At 44.6% G+C, this 17,687-nt stretch overlaps 2 protein-coding genes across 13 annotated transcripts in view; one reads left to right on the top strand and one right to left on the bottom strand.

The window, feature by feature from the left end:
- The first annotated feature begins 146 nt into the window (after positions 1-146).
- Positions 147-1,604, top strand: Tomm6 (translocase of outer mitochondrial membrane 6). The gene is made up of 3 exons (XM_005072386.4): positions 147-294; positions 1,057-1,157; positions 1,339-1,604. Exons 1-2 carry the CDS (start codon positions 167-169, stop codon positions 1,151-1,153), a joined length of 225 nt encoding a protein of 74 aa, XP_005072443.1. The 5' UTR covers positions 147-166; the 3' UTR covers positions 1,154-1,157; positions 1,339-1,604.
- A 5,709-nt stretch (positions 1,605-7,313) lies between these two features.
- Positions 7,314-17,687, bottom strand: part of Usp49 (ubiquitin specific peptidase 49) — an 81,217-nt gene continuing 70,843 nt past the window's right edge. For all 12 annotated transcript variants that reach the window (XM_040729283.1, XM_040729284.1, XM_040729285.1 and 9 more), the window contains 3 exons: positions 9,622-9,730; positions 8,536-8,741; positions 7,314-7,702 (listed from right to left, as the gene is read on the bottom strand). In XM_040729283.1, coding sequence (XP_040585217.1) covers positions 7,512-7,702; positions 8,536-8,741; positions 9,622-9,730 — 506 coding nt within the window. In that variant the 3' untranslated portion in view covers positions 7,314-7,511. The remainder of the gene's footprint in view (positions 7,703-8,535; positions 8,742-9,621; positions 9,731-17,687) is intronic.

Genomic DNA, 17,687 nt, shown 5'->3' on the forward strand with positions numbered 1-17,687 from the left:
ACCTCCGACCTGGGCTTCAAGCTCTGAACTCGTGGATACGGTCGGGGGCGGGCCTTCTCGTCTCTCATTGCCGGCCGGCGGAAGTGCGGAGTCGGAAATTGCGTGATCGGTCTGCGCCGACTGTGCGCCGCCCGCAGCCAGTGCGGAGGAGGCGCTCGGTGCTGCTATGGCTTCTAGCGGGGTGACGGTGAGCGCTCCCGGCTCGGCCAGCGAGGCCCCCGAGGTTCCAGACAACGTGGGAGACTGGCTCCGCGGTGTGTACCGCTTCGCCACGGATAGGAACGACTTCCGGAGGTAACCGAGGCTGCCCCTCTGGCTTAATAAACTTGTGTTTCCCTTCCTGGTGAGCCTGGCATTCCGAGGGATTTTACCACATTGACAGCACAGTGGTCTCGTGGTGGCTTTCTGTGTTTTGTTGAGACCGTAGGCTCAGAAAATGTCCTGATGGCAAAGACATGTGTCACGTGGTTCTAGCCGTGGGCTGTAGCGATGGCTCAGCGAGTGAAGGCGCTTGCCGCCAAGCCTGAGGACATGAGTTCGATCTCTGGGACTGAGGGTTGTACTCTGTTCCACAGTTGCATGTGTGAACATACAGGATCGCACACTTAATGAATGAATGTAATCGTTTTAAGAAGTGGCCCCGGCCGGGTGGTGGTGGCGTACACCTTTAATTCCAGCACTCGGGAGGCAGAGGCAGGCGGATCTCTGTGAGTTCGAGGCCAGGCTGGACCGACAGCCTCCAAAACAATACAGAGAAACCCTGTCTCGTAAAACCAAAAAAAAAAAAAAAAAGTGGCCCCGACCTACGAGGCAGGAAGAGGTGCCAACACTTAAACGGGAGTTATAGCCCTGGAAGAGTGCTAAGGTGGCCCGTTTGTGTTAGGAATAGATGTAAACTTCAAATTCTCACGTGCTTATTGAGCGACATGCTACTGTATCGGGTGGTGTTCATCAACACCCTTAGAAAGTGGTGTTGAGGGGAAACTTCCCATGGTGTGTCATTAGCTTCCTGAGACTCAGTGACTTCAGGGTTAATGAAATATATTCTCTACCCAGGAACTTGATCCTCAATTTGGGACTGTTTGCTGCGGGAGTTTGGCTGGCCAGGAACTTGAGTGACATTGATTTGATGGCGCCTCAGCCAGGGGTGTAGCCAAGTAAGCGCTTAACTTTGCCTGTTTCACAAGTCGTGAAAGATGACAGCAACAATGTGTTCTGTCAGCTATTCACAGGGAGGAGGGAGACTTGATGTAAATCCTCTCCCTTGGGTTTCTAGGTGAAAGCAATTTTCTTCTTGTGTTTTCCCCATTTCTAACACTACCTGTTATCTGGTTGCAGATAATGGAAATCCTGTGTACTCAAACTTCCCAAAGACAACTTACTGTCTGTGACCACAGGATACTGCCCCGTGGCAGCTGAAGTGGATTCCACTCCTCTCCTTGCCTGAATCTCCACCCCTGGCCAGTCCCCAGCCCTGGCTTAAACGTTACCTCTGCACAGTTCTCTGTGCAGTTTCCAAGTTTCTGCAGAGGGTGATCTTTGCCCATGTCCTGAGGTCTAGTAATGGTTCTTGGAAAATATTTCAAATAAAACCTGCACACAAAGACAGACGTTTTATTCTTTTAATAAGAAACTTCTTTCAAAACCAAGGTGTAAAAAGGTCAGTTTACAAAATCAAAAAACATAATTTGTATTCACACTCAAGAGACAGGTATGAGCCCCAAACATGGATTGTAATGGAGACGTTGTGCCTCATTTTAGAAACGGATAAAAAGAAGCTGAAAGGGAACCACCCACTGCACAGGGATGCAGACAAGCCTCAAAGCCGATGGTTCTATTGAGCAGTCCTGGGGGAAGAAGCCTCTTGGTGGTGTTTGGCATTTTGGTTTACCAGGTGTGCTTTCCAGGCATCAGGAAGGCACTGTTGTTGGAGTGGGATTGGTGGCAGAATAGGGCACTGATGTGTGGGTATTGGCAAACTCATTACTGGGCGTAAGGAAGCTTCCTCCCCACGACTCATGCTGGTGCCACTGTCTGGTGTTCTTTGGAGCACATGAACCAAGAAGGAAAGGCTCCTGTGCTCACGGGACAAGGCGGTGCTAGAAATAGGCTCTCCGTAGTTTCATTTAGTCAATTTATTGGGCATTTAAAAAAATACCGCTTTTGTGTGCCAAGGCCCCCTTAGAACTGGTCTTGGATTACAGGGCATGTGTGAGAAAGGGTCAGTGTAACTGGACCACGGCTGCGTGCTGACACGTTACCTCTAGCCTCTCCTAGATCTGCTGGTATACATTTCATTCAATCTATCTGGGGCCCAGGAGCATAGCTCACTGCAGAAAACTCATGAATTTGACTTCCAAACACCTAGAAAGGGGGCGGGGAAGGCAATTGGAAAAGTTTTGTTTTTGTTTTTGAAGCAGGGTAATGTAGCCCAGGCTGGCCTCAAACTTAAGTACATAGTTGAAGATAGCCTTGAACTATCCTGCTGCCTCCACCAATCAATCGTTAGGATTTTGTGTGGTGCTGGGATCAAACTCTGAGCCTTAGGCTTTCCAGGCAAGCACTTTACTGAGCTACATGCCTAGCCATATATAGGGTGGGGTTTACCATTTTCTTGTGAATGTATATCAGGTAGAACCTGTGTGATGATGGTTGGGAGAAATTGAGTAAATTCAGACCTAGAACTGGCTTAACATGAATTAAGACCCTAGAATTTAGCTGGAGGGTTGGTGGCACACGCCTTTAATCCCAGTACTGGGGGGGGGGGGCAGAGGCAAGTGGATCTCTGTGAGTTCAAGGCCAGCCTGGTCTACAGAGTGAGTTCCAGGACAGGCTCCAAAACAATACAGAGGAACCCTGTCTTGAAAACAAATAAAAAAGGGTGGGGGGATTAGAGAGGGCAGGGCCATAAATATGAATACAGGGATAAGGCTTGGGTTTGAAGCAATTACTTTCAAAGGCCCAAAGGGTGAATAGGAAGCTGTATGAAAGATGCAGAACCCCACATGACCTTGGCTAATCCAGGAAATAGCAGCCTGTTTTTTTTATTTTTTTGAGGAATGAAACCTTAAAGTTTGCTATATGATCCTGTAACTAAGTAGTTTTATTTCATTAAAATTTCTATGTTGAAAAAGAATCTTTAAAGAATTAAGATAGCTTTCAAAAGTATAATTGAAATGAAATTTCAATCCAAGTTTAAGGTATAATTTCAGGTAACTTTACTGTTGCTGTTTGAAGCCATAATGCTGGCCTGGCAGTTTTATTTAAACTGGTTTAGTGGGGCTGGGTGGAGCCCAGGGCCTCAAGCATGCTAGCTAAGTGCTCAAGCACTAGCTGTATTTAAATGAAACATGACAGATTAAGTATGGACAGTTAACAAAAGTGACCACTTGCCTCATAGCTAAGCTAGGGTGTATTTAGAGCCATGTGTGGGCTGACAAGTACGTAGAGGTTAAAGTGACAGCCCTGGACTGAGCAGCAGGGGTGTGGAAGAGACAAGGCTCACAGTCTTGATAAGGTGCTTTAGCACTGACAGAACCACTGGAGAGACCCACACTTAGCTGGTAAAAAACCAAGTGGCCTTTGGAAATTTCACCCTGAAGATACAGGAACTAGGTTGAGGAACCCATTTACCGAGTGTGCTTTGAATAGTGAGCCTGTCAACATCTTTGGGGGAGTCTCATAAGCTCAGTAGAAACCTTACGGTTGGAGCGAAAGAACCAGGCTGTGCAGCCCTGACAACAGACCGCGTCTTGCGATCTACAGCCACTTAGCACTATCCCGGTTGCATCTGCCCAGAAAGTCTTCAGGGTAGCGGTGACAGGGACATCAATCATTTTTGCTTCACTCACTCTGCAAATTACAGTGTACTGGTCTGTCTTACAAACTAAAGGTTCACATGTGGGGGAAGCATCCTGATGGTTTGTGCAGGACTTCAGAATTGGTGACGATACCTGCCGATGATTGCCTAGCTTCAGTCATGGTTTTCATAAAAGCTTTTTTGATCATTTGGCTCTCCCATGTAGCTAGAAACCCTTACACACATAAGCTGCAACCGCAGGGAGGGATGTGATAGGCATCCAGGAAAGGGTCATTTCCAGACAAGGCCAGCACTGCTGTTTGGCAAACACAAGAGGCAATGAACAACAATGGTGTGTGCTGACTGCCTTGAAAAGCAGCCATTTGATGGCTGACTGCAAATACAAACGGTTATGGACACTGAGACTCTACAACTCGCTGCTGGTAAGAGCAATTGCATTCATGCACAAGAGAAAACAATGTTCTATAAAATCTGACAGCACATATCCTGTGGACACTACAGATCCATCTGCCACTTGACATAACAAAAAGGAACCCTTTTCCTTAACTTCAATCTCATGCAAACTGTAATTAAGTACAAGGCACCAAATTTCATGAATTGTATAAAATTAGTTCACAAAGCTGTAGCAGTAAAACAAATTTCAGATCTCCCTTGCTTCCCCCACCCCACCCCACCCAAGTCTTCATTCTGCACTACTCTCGACCTCTTTGCTAACCCTGGGACACTGCCAGCCAGTCCACCTCCTTGGTTTTTCCCCTGGATGTGGATGGAGCTGAAGACAAAGCCAGAGCAGGGGACTCATACAATCATGGACTCTAGAAGCCTTGCTGTTGTGAACAAAAATAAACTCTGCTATTGAGTCCATAGGACACATGAACACTTCTACAGTTTCCAGTTTTATTCATGACATTTTTAGAGACATCTAGTTCTTCACCATGTGGCAACTGCCCTCCCATTTCGGCCAGAGGGGCTGGCTAAAGCTGGCAAGAGCTATGCCTGCCATTTGATAAGAGCTGCAATTCCTGGCTGCCAAGGCATCCCGGCTACGTTTGCACTAGCATGGGTGCTGCTGTTAAGAGGCAGCCACAAGCACGAGGGCCAGGCTAGACTGAGGTAAGATCGTTTTTGAGGGCTGGGGTGGATTCTTCTTGGCTGGCTACAATGGTAAGTAAACACACCAGCCAATCACAGAGGGCTCACAGAGAGTGCGACTGGGAGAGCAGCACCCGGCATTTGACCTGGAGCCAGCCAGTCACGGTTTATCTGCTCTTTCTTTAGAATGTCGCTGTGTGATGTAACTGACAGTGTCCTCTGCTTTGGCTCTGCAGACACCAGAGGCAGAGGACAACACAGCACACAGGCTTCTGCAACAGAGATCTCCTTAAACACCAAGTCCCTAACTCTCATGCTGCTGCTTCTGGTGCCTGAGGTGTTGTCTGTGGTTGCAGTGGCACCTTCATGAGGGGGCTCAGTGGAGACAGCTGGTTTCTCATATGTGGGTGTTCAGGTCAGCTAAATATTTATAAAGTCCCCAATATGCTTACCAGTCTTGCTGATAGTTGCTATAAAACTTTTTTTAAAAAACTGAATTAGAAGCTGGGCGTTGGTGGCGCACGCCTTTAATCCCAGCACTCGGGAGGCAAAGGCAGGCGGATCTCTGTGAGTTCGAGACCAGCCTGGACTACCAAGCGAGTTCCAGAACAGCCTCCAAAACCACAGAGAAACCCTGTCTCGAAAAACCAAAAAAAAAAAAAAAAAAAAAAAAAAAAAACCAAAAAAAAACTGAATTAGAACCTTCTAATTTTCCTTTAAGTGCTTATATTGATTAATGTATTCCCCTCTAGACAGACAAATGTATTCTCTGCATGCAAGTGCAAGTTCTCTTTCTAAACAAACACCACAGGGTTTAAGATGAGGTACAATTTAGTCTTGTTTCCTTTTTTACTCTCAATGGTTTGTTATTTTTGTTTTTCAGACAGGGTCTCACAATGTAGCCTGAAACTCATAATCCTCCTGCCTCAGCCTAGCAAGTGCTGGCCTTCCAGGGGTGTACCAGACCACCTGACGTGTGTTTGAATGGGCTTTCCTACCATGGCAACACATCATCACCACCTTGCACCGTGGTGATATGGACCTCAGGGTACAGCTTTCTATCAGAACCACAGGCAGCATGGACCATCAGACACTTTAAAACAGTGTCCTGGAGAGGAGGAGGCCATGCAAAGCTCACAACAAAGCCTGCAGTAGACAGTAAAAAGCAAACAGCACAAAAATGCCATACATTATCGCTTCCAAATAAAAGCTAAATACAGAAACCTCACAGCGTTGTAAAAAAGCAAGTTTAAATCTAGCCATACCATCCCTGTTGGGGGAGCCATTTTCTGTCTGATTTCTTCTATGTCTCAGTGATGTTTGGCAGGCCAATGGGAGAGCTCATTTCAAATGAGGGCAACAGTAAATGCTACAGGAACAGCAGTGCTTCCTTGTCCCCACCCTTCAACTACCGTCCCTATCCATTCCCATCAGTTGTCACTGGAGCTATTGTTCATAGGAGACGCTGTGTCACTAAAAAGGCCATCGCAAAGAGAATGAGGGTCTACTCTGTGTCTAATTCCAGTTAGAAATGGACCAATTTGAAAGATGTGTTTTTACTAATAGCAGAGTGAAAGATGGGAGTCTCGTGTACCTTTCGTGGACCCAGGGCAGGTGGCCAGAGCAGCAGGTGAGAATAAGTAGCAGATTAGGAAGAGAAGAGGCCAGGGCATGAGCAAGAATGGGGCACACATTCACACCCTAGCTAGGGAAGCTAAAGCTCCCAAACCTTGTGAGCCCAATGTTCTGGGTGCAGGGAAGAAGCCGCACACCAAAAAGATGAGACCCTGGGGGCAGCAGGCATTGGGACAGTCCCCACTCACCTTCACTGAACTCTGACCCAAAGACCAATCTGAACCAACCATGTGCTGGCTCCAGACCTGAGCCAGGGTCCTACTGGGGAACTAGGGGACATGGGCAGACCAACTATGCACTGGTCTGTGCCTCCTCCTATGTCTGCCTCCTCAAAAGGAAGGGTGGCTCACACCCTGTCTCACCAGTGTAGAGTAAGGAGAAGACGGCAGCAGCTCCAAAGAAGCCTGCCTACCTCTGAGAGCCTCCCATTTGGAACGGGAAATCTGCTCTATGCTCCTCACCCCACTCTCCAACTTCTCTCCTAAAAAAGGAAGCTTGCAAGCTGTGATCCTTCATGGTCACCTCTTTTGTGCGAATAAATGCTGTGACTTCACCTTCCACTTTGGAACCAATCTTTTCCACCAGCTGCCAGCCTGGGGCCCTCCTCACTGCTCTGTGCAGTGCTGCAGGGAGGTCCTGATTAGTAAGGGGCTCATGACAAGAGAACAGACATGGCTGCTCTCCTGGCTGGATGATCACTCCCCCCCCGCCCTCCATCCCTCTATTATCCAGAAGCAACTGACAAAAGAATCTTCATAGAAGTTACTCCTTTAGATTTGTTTTATGAAAGGAGGGAATTTCCAAAAGATTTCAAAAGAAAGTGACTACCAATTTTTGACAGGGCAGGAATCACCTGGCATTGTCTCCTCTAGGCCCAGTGAGGCAAACCCAGCAATTTGTTCCTGTGGCAAGCCTTATTATCCAAGAGGAAAAATGTAAGGGCATTTTGATGCATGTCTCCTAGTCAGGGGAATGTGTATGTTCTGCCTTCGTCCTTGCTGCTGGACTGCACCTGAGCTTGGAGTTGGGGTTCTGAGAGTCTCGCACTGCCCTGAACTGTTCTTCGAGTATAAAAAAGGATGTAGGCCTGGGTTTTGCACACTTCCTCGACACTGCACACATCCAGCTTTGAGTCATTGCAGTGGACCCAGAAACCTAGGAAGCCAAACGAGAGAAAGAGAAAATGATGACCTAGTTTATTTACACTTCTAGACAGGTGCACAGGAGATGGGGGAACAGAGCCACCTTCTGACCATGGGGAGGGAGGGACATGTGAATGACACCATGCTTCCCATAACCCTGGGCTTTCGCCCCACCAAACACCAGAAAGACTCTTGCCTACAGTACTGACAGACCAATTTTTGTCCTTGTTTCTTTTATGTCTTGTTAATGTCTACTAAAGCCTCCAGAGCAAGCCAGGATAATCTGGAGTAAGCAGAGGAAGAGGGGAAGAGAGCTGGAATAGAGGGGAGTGATAGCGGTACTTGTTTATATCCCAGCCATCTTTATAGTGCAGCAGCTGGAGACTGCCCCAGGGTAGGGCTGAAGCTCCTTTGGAGGGCCCTTGATACCCACACTCCTCAGAAAGTGCCCCAATGTCCTCAGAGTTATTTGAGTGAGGCTAAAGATTTATAACATATGACCAAGGCCCCATTATTTCTGCATGACCAAGAAGGAAGCTCAGGTCTGCATAATTACCATCCCCATAGCCACAGTAACCCCACTGATAATCAGTACTACCAATGATACTGTGCTAACGCTAACCTCTAGCACCGGGTCAAATGCTTTGATGTGGGTAGTTCTGTTCATTCCTAGCATAACCTTACATCCTTACCAAACCCCGACTTGCAGAAGGCTTCTCACTAAATTCTAATGTATTTCATTTGTCCCTAGCTGACCCAGGGGGATGGAAATAATGAAAAGCAATAAAGTGTGAACAAATCAACCCTTTTCCATGTCCCCGCCCCCACAGAGTAAAGCGCACGCACCTCCCTCTGTGTTGTAGCAATAGGCTGTGTAGTGTCCTGAGCCAAACCCTTTCCCGTGATGCATGACCACTGCGGAGAGATCATAGGCAAAGGTCTCTTTGTCAAGAGAGGAGAGCATGTCCCTGCAGCAGTAAGGTTCCATGGTTAATACCTGGTCAAAGACGACATGGACCCCAATCTTTTCTCGATGATTACGGCCAGACCACCTAGGACATGGAAATGAATTTTTTACTCAGACTAGTGTAAGTTAGTTAAGCAGGGAAGTAAGAAAATAGCTTTTTTTTTTTTTTTTGCTTTTGCCCTCTACTAATCAAACCCACGTGTAGTGTATATCTGCTGTGAAATGGAGTATTTGAACCTACAAACCATTAAAGAAACAGTTCAGGCCGGGTGGTGGTGCATGCTTTAGTCCCAGCACTCGGGAGGCAGAGGCAGGCAGATCTCTGTGAGTTCGGGACCAGCCTGGTCTACAAGAGCTAGTTCTAGGACAGCCTCCAAAGCCACAGAGAAACCCTGTCTCGAAAAACAAAATAAACAAACAAAAACAAAGAAAAAGTAAACAATTCAGGCATGGTCTCTGTATAGTCTGTTACTTGCCCATTCACTGTTATTTTATCTGCATCCTTAGGATGGATTTGCATAAACCCAAACAAGGGGAGGAGATTATTGGCAGACATTAGGTGCAAGCTAGCAATTAAACAAGGCAAGAGATCTGAAGTCCAGGCCGCTGGCCCAACATCAGCTCTTCTTTTCTTCCTTCCTTCCTTCCTTTTACTATTTTTTGGTTTTTCGAGACAGGGTTTCTCTGTGTAACTTTGGAAGCTATCCTGGAACTGGCTCTGTAGACCAGGCTGGCCTTGAACTCACGAGTGCTGGAACTAAGGGGATGTGCCACCACTGCCCAGCTCAGCATCAGCTCTTTTTACTGGACAAGAACCATTGACTCTTCACAGCAAGTGAAAGACACCACAGGAACAAGCTTCTCTGTCCCATACCAAAACCAAAACCAAAACAAAACAAAACAAAAAAAACAAAAAAGCCATCTGTCCTCCCCAAGCCCTGGAGGTAGCTCTGCCCAAAGCTCACCTGAATCTTTTAAGGTGCAGCCGGAGGACCTGAGGTAGTCTGTAGATCATTAACTGCTTTCTAGCTTCACTCAGAACAAGAGGTTTTGGGTTAGATTTCCGTCGCTTGCCTATGTGGTTTGGAAACGTATAAGACAGGCAGTGAGGAGCATCCACCACAGTTTCTGGCCACTCAACAGACAGGTTCCCTAGTCTTAGTCACGGTAATAATGTGGCATCCCAAATATGCCTGCATGTCCCGCTTCATAGGCCAGAGTGCAGTGGCTCTAGAGTTGTGTAAGATAAAGGAGTGATGGGACCCTGACGGAACTTTGTGGACGGGAGCTTTGCACCCTGACAGTGAAACAGTAGGAACCTTCATTCCTCGATGGCCATGTAGCCACAGTTAGCCTTGGGGTGTCCGCCAGAATCCTGATATATCTGCTTTCAAATTTTTGCCAACAGCAGCTTCCAGAGTGATACAGGTTTAGGATAGTATAGTCCAGGTGTCATGACTTTTTGTTTTGTTTTGTTTTTAGTTTTACGAGACAGGGTTTCTCTGTGTAGCACTGGCTGTTCTGGAATTCACTCTGTAAACCAGGCCTCCGATTCATTGAGATCCGCCTGCCTCTGCCCCCTGAGTGCTGGGTTAAAGGTGTGCGCCACCACCGCCCATCGACTTTACACCAGGGTTCTATGCTTTTACATTCCTATGTTTTTGTTTGTTTGTTTGTTTTTTTCAAGACAGGGTTTCTCTATGTAGCTTTGGAGCCTGTCCTTGAACTCGCTGTCTATATCAGGCTTGGAACTCACAGAGATTCACCTGCCTCTGCCTCCGAGTGCTGCAACTAAAGGCGTGCGCCACCACTGCCTGGCTGCTTTTACATTCCTATCACTTAGATTACCATGCAGTCTGTTTAAAAGGCTTTCTCTTTTCACCACTTAGACCTAACTGCACTTCCTGCTTATAACTATCTATGGGCCAAATGAATTAGTTATTCAAAACTCTGAGCCTCAGCTCCCTCACCAGGACATACATTCTTGTTTTGAATGTTACACATTTTGCGGCTTAGAAAACAGACAATAAACTATGGTTACTAAAGGACAGAGTATGAAAGCAGTTTTTCCCCAACATAAATTATGGTTACTAAATAAACTATGGTTACTAAAGGACAGAGTATGAAAGCAGTTTTTCCCCAACATAAATTATGGTTACTAAATAAACTATGGTTACTAAAGGACAGAGTATGAAAGCAGTTTTTCCCCAACATAAATTATGGTTACTAAATAAACTATGGTTACTAAAGGACAGAGTATGAAAGCAGTTTTTCCCCAACATGACAATAAACTATGGTTACTAAAGGACAGAGTATGAAAGCAGTTTTTCCCAACATGACAATAAACTATGGTTACTAAAGAACAGAGTATGAAAGCAGTTTTCCCTAACATGACAATAAACTATGGTTACTAAAGGACAGAGTATGAAAGCAGTTTTTCCCCAACATGACAATAAACTATGGTTACTAAAGGACAGAGTATGAAAGCAGTTTTTCCCCAACATGACAATAAACTATGGTTACTAAAGGACAGAGTATGAAAGCAGTTTTTCCCCAACATGACAATAAACTATGGTTACTAAAGGACAGAGTATGAAAGCAGTTTTTCCCCAACATGACAATAAACTATGGTTACTAAAGGACAGAGTATGAAAGCAGTTTTCCCCAACATGACAATAAACTATGGTTACTAAAGGACAGAGTATGAAAGCAGTTTTTCCCCAACATGACAATAAACTATGGTTACTAAAGGACAGAGTATGAAAGCAGTTTTCCCCAACATGACAATAAACTATGGTTACTAAAGGACAGAGTATGAAAGCAGTTTTTCCCAACATGACAATAAACTATGGTTACTAAAGGACAGAGTATGAAAGCAGTTTTTCCCCAACATGACAATAAACTATGGTTACTAAAGGACAGAGTATGAAAGCAGTTTTCCCCAACATGACAATAAACTATGGTTACTAAAGGACAGAGTATGAAAGCAGTTTTTCCCCAACATGACAATAAACTATGGTTACTAAAGGACAGAGTATGAAAGCAGTTTTTCCCAACATGACAATAAACTATGGTTACTAAAGGACAGAGTATGAAAGCAGTTTTTCCCCAACATGACAATAAACTATGGTTACTAAAGGACAGAGTATGAAAGCAGTTTTTCCCCAACATGACAATAAACTATGGTTACTAAAGGACAGAGTATGAAAGCAGTTTTTCCCAACATGACAATAAACTATGGTTACTAAAGGACAGAGTATGAAAGCAGTTTTTCCCCAACATGACAATAAACTATGGTTACTAAAGGACAGAGTATGAAAGCAGTTTTTCCCCAACATGACAATAAACTATGGTTACTAAAGGACAGAGTATGAAAGCAGTTTTTCCCCAACATGACAATAAACTATGGTTACTAAAGGACAGAGTATGAAAGCAGTTTTTCCCCAACATGACAATAAACTATGGTTACTAAAGGACAGAGTATGAAAGCAGTTTTTCCCAACATGACAATAAACTATGGTTACTAAAGGACAGAGTATGAAAGCAGTTTTTCCCCAACATGACAATAAACTATGGTTACTAAAGGACAGAGTATGAAAGCAGTTTTTCCCCAACATGACAATAAACTATGGTTACTAAAGGACAGAGTATGAAAGCAGTTTTTCCCAACATGACAATAAACTATGGTTACTAAAGGACAGAGTATGAAAGCAGTTTTTCCCCAACATGACAATAAACTATGGTTACTAAAGGACAGAGTATGAAAGCAGTTTTTCCCCAACATAAATTATGGTTACTAAATAAACTATGGTTACTAAAGGACAGAGTATGAAAGCAGTTTTTCCCCAACATAAATTATGGTTACTAAATAAACTATGGTTACTAAAGGACAGAGTATGAAAGCAGTTTTTCCCCAACATAAATTATGGTTACTAAATAAACTATGGTTACTAAAGGACAGAGTATGAAAGCAGTTTTTCCCCAACATAAATTATGGTTACTAAGTAAACTATGGTTACTAAAGGACAGAGTATGAAAGCAGTTTTTCCCCAACATGACAATAAACTATGGTTACTAAAGGACAGAGTATGAAAGCAGTTTTTCCCCAACATGACAATAAACTATGGTTACTAAAGGACAGAGTATGAAAGCAGTTTTCCCCAACATGACAATAAACTATGGTTACTAAAGGACAGAGTATGAAAGCAGTTTTTCCCCAACATGACAATAAACTATGGTTACTAAAGGACAGAGTATGAAAGCAGTTTTTCCCAACATGCTTCGCTTATGGCATACCCAAACTGTGAAAAAATAAACTTAGGTGGCTGTGGTGGTTAATTTTGGTTGTCACCTTGATACATCTGGAAAGAGAGAACCCTGATTTAAGAATTGCTTACATCAGATTGGCCTTTGAGCATGTCTATGTGGAGCCCACTGTGGGTGCACTGCCCAGGGGCAACTGGACTTACTGGTATAAGAAAGGGAGCTGGTTTAAGCTTGGAAGGAAGGAGCTTCCTCCAGGCTTTCCACTTCAAGCTCTTACCGGGAGTTTCTTCCCTGACTCCCCTGATGATGGAAATGCATATAACCTGCAAACTAAAATAACCCTCTCCTCCCCAGGCTGCTTTTGGTCATGGTGTTTTTCACAGCAACAGAAAGCAAACTAGGGCAGCTCTGAGACAGGGTTTCTCGGTGTAGCCCTGGCTGTTCTGGAACTTATTCTGTAGATCAGGTGTCCTGAATCTCATTTCAGCCAGGCGTGCACCACCACTGCCTGGCTGAAATGTGTTTCTTCCTGCTTTTCTTTCTTTTCCTTCCTTTCTTCCTCTTCAAAATCATTATTTATTTATTTATTTATTTTCGAGACAGGGTTTCTCTGTATTGTTTTGGAGCCTGTCCTGGAACTCGCTCTGTAGACCATGCTGGTCTTGAACTCACAGAGATCAGCTTGCCTCTGCCTTCTGAGTACTAGGATTAAAGAATGTGCCACCACCTCCCAGCTCTTCCCTTTTTTAAAAAGATTTATTTATTATGTGTTCTGTCTGCATGTATGCCTGCACACCAGAAGAGGGCATACAGATCTCATTATGATGGTTGTGAGCCACCATGTGGTTTCTGGAATTGAACTCAGGACCTTTGGAAGAGCTCTTAACCTCTGAGCCATCTCTCCGGCACCTGAAGTGTGTTTCTTATAGACAAGATGGGAAGGTAGCTAAGTTCATCTAGCCTAGTGGCTCCCGACCCCTGGGTCAAATGACCCTTTCACAGGGGTCACCAAAGACCATGGGAAACCCAGATGTTTACATTACAGTAGCAAAATTACAGTTACAAAGTAGAAATGAAAATTTTACAGTTGGGGTCACCATAACATGAGGAACCGTATAAAGGGCTGCAGTGTTAGAAACGTTGGGGACCACTGCTCTAGTCCAAAAGAACAAATGTTACTCTGACTTTGTTTCTAAACTATAGCCTTGTAAACGGAATGGAGCCCTACATTCTGAGAAAGACAGTGAGAATAAAATGTTCCCAGGCTCAGTCAGTCCTCTGTAAGCACTCACTGATCCACAGAGGTGAGGACACTGGACCCAAAGTTCATGGGGGAGTGGGGGGCGCTGCTTGTCTTTAAGCTTGGCATCAGATTTCAAGTCCTGTGTGCAGCACTTGGGCAACAGGACATGGAGGGTTAGCTGCTCAGGGCAGACAACATCAGAGGGCAGCCACAGTCATGACGTGTGGGATATGCGAAGAAGCACCCTGAGAGGGCTCTGCTGGACTTTCCATTCCTGTTAATCAGACCTTTGAAAAGGAACTTAGCTCTGCTTAGGAAGCTGGCAATGACCACAATCCCCAGCAGAGGGAGTATGTGAACTAAGGTGGGAGCAATGTAGACTCTCTTTGTTTCCCTAAATGAAATTCTACAAAGAAAGAGGAATTCCTTTCTCAGTTGAGACAGCCAGTTTTGTCTCAGTTTAGTTAAGCTACAGAGCTGAAGAAGAGTGACAATCCTTAAACGTCATAGACACCAAGCCAGTGTAGTGAAGTCTTCCTTATTAGCAGCGGCATAGAGAAATCCTGACTAATCCAAAAAACAACTTCCTGGAAAACTAAGTATTCTCTGCCTAATCTGTCACATCCAAGAATGATGCAAAGTTGTCAATGCCCCATTGTTCCCTTACAGGTAAAAAGCTTTGGCCAGGTGTAGTGGTACACACCTTTAATCATAGCACCCGGGAAAGCAGAGGCAGGCAGATTCCTGAGTTTGAGGCCAACGTGGTCTACATAGTGAAGTTCAGGACAGCCAAGGCTATATCATAAACAAACAAAACAAAACAAACAAACAAAAATAAAAAATACAAAAAACATCTCCCCCCAAAAAATCCAGAGTATACCCCAAACTATTGCTATATAGTAGAAACAGAAATCTAGGTCATTGTGTGAGAGCCAATGTGGCACTTTACGTTTTAATTAGTATGCCATAGAGACGCATGAAACAAAAAATGTCTCTGATTTGCAAGTCCCAAGGAGAGATGGTGCTGAAATGCTGGAGGTTAATGCTTATGGGAGATGACAGCCCCTTGTTTTTCATCTCCCTAAACAAGTGTGTTTGACCCATTTGCCCTGGATGTGATGATCACATGTGGGCAGGAGGTTCACAGGCAGAATGTATGCTTGCCCCTGATTGGACCTGATGGGAAATGCAATGAATTATGGGTTTTCCTTCTTAAGTCACTGCAAACTGTGATTGGGACCATTTCCCAGGAACCTGGATATGGACCTGGACAGTATTTAATTAAAGCTTGTTTCAAATTTGGAGTTAAACTGTGGTAGTGGTCTTATTCTCGATCAGTGGAATTAACAATTTCATAACCCATAACTTTGTATTTTTCACTTCTAAATCTTTTTTTGTTTGTTTGTTTGTTGAGACAGGGTTTCTCTGTATTGTTTTGGAGGCTGTCCTGGAACTTGCTCTATAGACCAGCCCGGCCTCGAACTCAGAGATCCACCTGCCTCTGCCTCCCGAGTGCTGGGATTAAAGGCGTGTGCCACCAAAGCCTGGCCTCTAAACCTTTATGTCATAAAATCTAGACACCAGGGTTGGAGACATTACTCAGCATTTAGAGTACTGGCTGCTCTTGCAAGACAACCCAGGTTTGGTACCCAAGGCTCATATGGCAGCTCATAGCCAGGAGATTCAAAGCCCTTTTCTGATTTGTAAGAGCTCCAGGCATGCACATGTGCACAGGCACACATACAGGCACACACATAAAAACAATGTCTTTAAACTGAACACCATCACCAGACACAGGCTTGTGTATATCTGCTGTGCACTTTTACCTATGCCTACTAGGCTAGCAGGGCACTAGGTGTTAGTATGGAGACACAGGAGGGCCTGCCTACACATAGGCCACAGAAACAGAGACCCGATTTACATTAGACTGATGATGCAGGCACTCTTTGTGACTCTCTGAAATGAACACTTTGTAAGCATGCGAAGAGAAAAGGAGAAAATATTCATGATGCTGCCATTCATCCAGTGCTATAAGATATGCTGCATTGGTTCTATGTATCAATACCTTAAAAATCACATCTATTTATTTATTTAGAGTGTGTGTCTGTGTAGGTCACGTGACAACTTGTGTGACTCTGTTCTCTCTGTCAACCATGTAGGCCCTGGGAATCATACTTGGGTTGTCAGGCTTGCTGTGCCTTGACCTGCTGAGCCATCTTGCAGCCCCCAATCTTCTGTCTGTGTGTGTACATGTGTATGTGTAGACAGTCTTCTGTCTGTGTGTGCACATGGTGTATGTGTCGACAGTCTTCTGTGTGTGTGTGTACATGTGTATGTGTAGACAGTCTTCTGTGTGTGTGTGCACATGGTGTATGTGTAGACAGTCTTCTGTGTGTGTACATGGTGTATGTGTAGACAGTCTTCTGTCTGTGTGTACATGTGTATGTATAGACAGTCTTCTGTCTGTGTGTACATGGTGTATGTGTAGACAGTATTCTGTCTGTGTGTGTACATGGTGTATGTGTAGACAGTCTTCTGTGTGTGTACATGGTGTATGTGTAGACAGTCTTCTGTCTGTGTGTGTACATGTGTATGTGTAGACAGTCTTCTGTCTGTGTGTGTACATGTGTATGTGTAGACAGTCTTCTGTGTGTGTGTACATGTGTATGTGTAGACAGTCTTCTGTGTGTGTGTACACATGGTGTATGTGTAGACAGTCTTCTGTCTGTGTGTACATGTGTATGTGTAGACAGTCTTCTGTCTGTGTGTACATGTGTATGTGTCGACAGTCTTCTGTGTGTGCACATGGTGTATGTGTCGACAGTCTTCTGTGTGTGTGTGTACATGTGTATGTGTAGACAGTCTTCTGTCTGTGTGTACATGTGTATGTGTAGACAGTCTTCTGTCTGTGTGTACATGGTGTATGTGTAGACAGTCTTCTGTCTGTGTGTACATGTGTATGTATAGACAGTATTCTGTCTGTGTGTGTACATGTGTATGTGTAGACAGTCTTCTGTCTGTGTGTGCACATGGTGTATGTGTAGACAGTCTTCTGTGTGTGTGTGTACATGTGTATGTGTAGACAGTCTTCTGTCTGTGTGTACATGTGTATGTGTAGACAGTATTCTGTGTGTGTGTGCACATGGTGTATGTATAGACAGTCTTCTGTCTGTGTGCACATGGTGTATGTGTAGACAGTATTCTGTGTGTGTGTGTACATGTGTATGTATAGACAGTCTTCTGTCTGTGTGTGTACATGTGTATGTGTAGACAGTCTTCTGTCTGTGTGCACATGGTGTATGTGTAGACAGTCTTCTGTCTGTGTGTGCACATGTGTATGTATAGACAGTCTTCTGTCTGTGTGCACATGGTGTATGTGTAGACAGTCTTCTGTGTGTGTGTACATGTGTATGTGTAGACAGTCTTCTGTCTGTGTGTACATGTTTATGTGTAGACAGTCTTCTCTCTGTGTGTGTACATGTATGTGTAGACAGTCTTCTGTCTGTGTGTACATGTGTATGT

The sequence above is a fragment of the Mesocricetus auratus genome, unplaced genomic scaffold (assembly GCF_017639785.1).
Source record: "Mesocricetus auratus isolate SY011 unplaced genomic scaffold, BCM_Maur_2.0 Super-Scaffold_100021, whole genome shotgun sequence".
Classification (NCBI taxonomy): domain Eukaryota; kingdom Metazoa; phylum Chordata; class Mammalia; order Rodentia; family Cricetidae; genus Mesocricetus; species Mesocricetus auratus.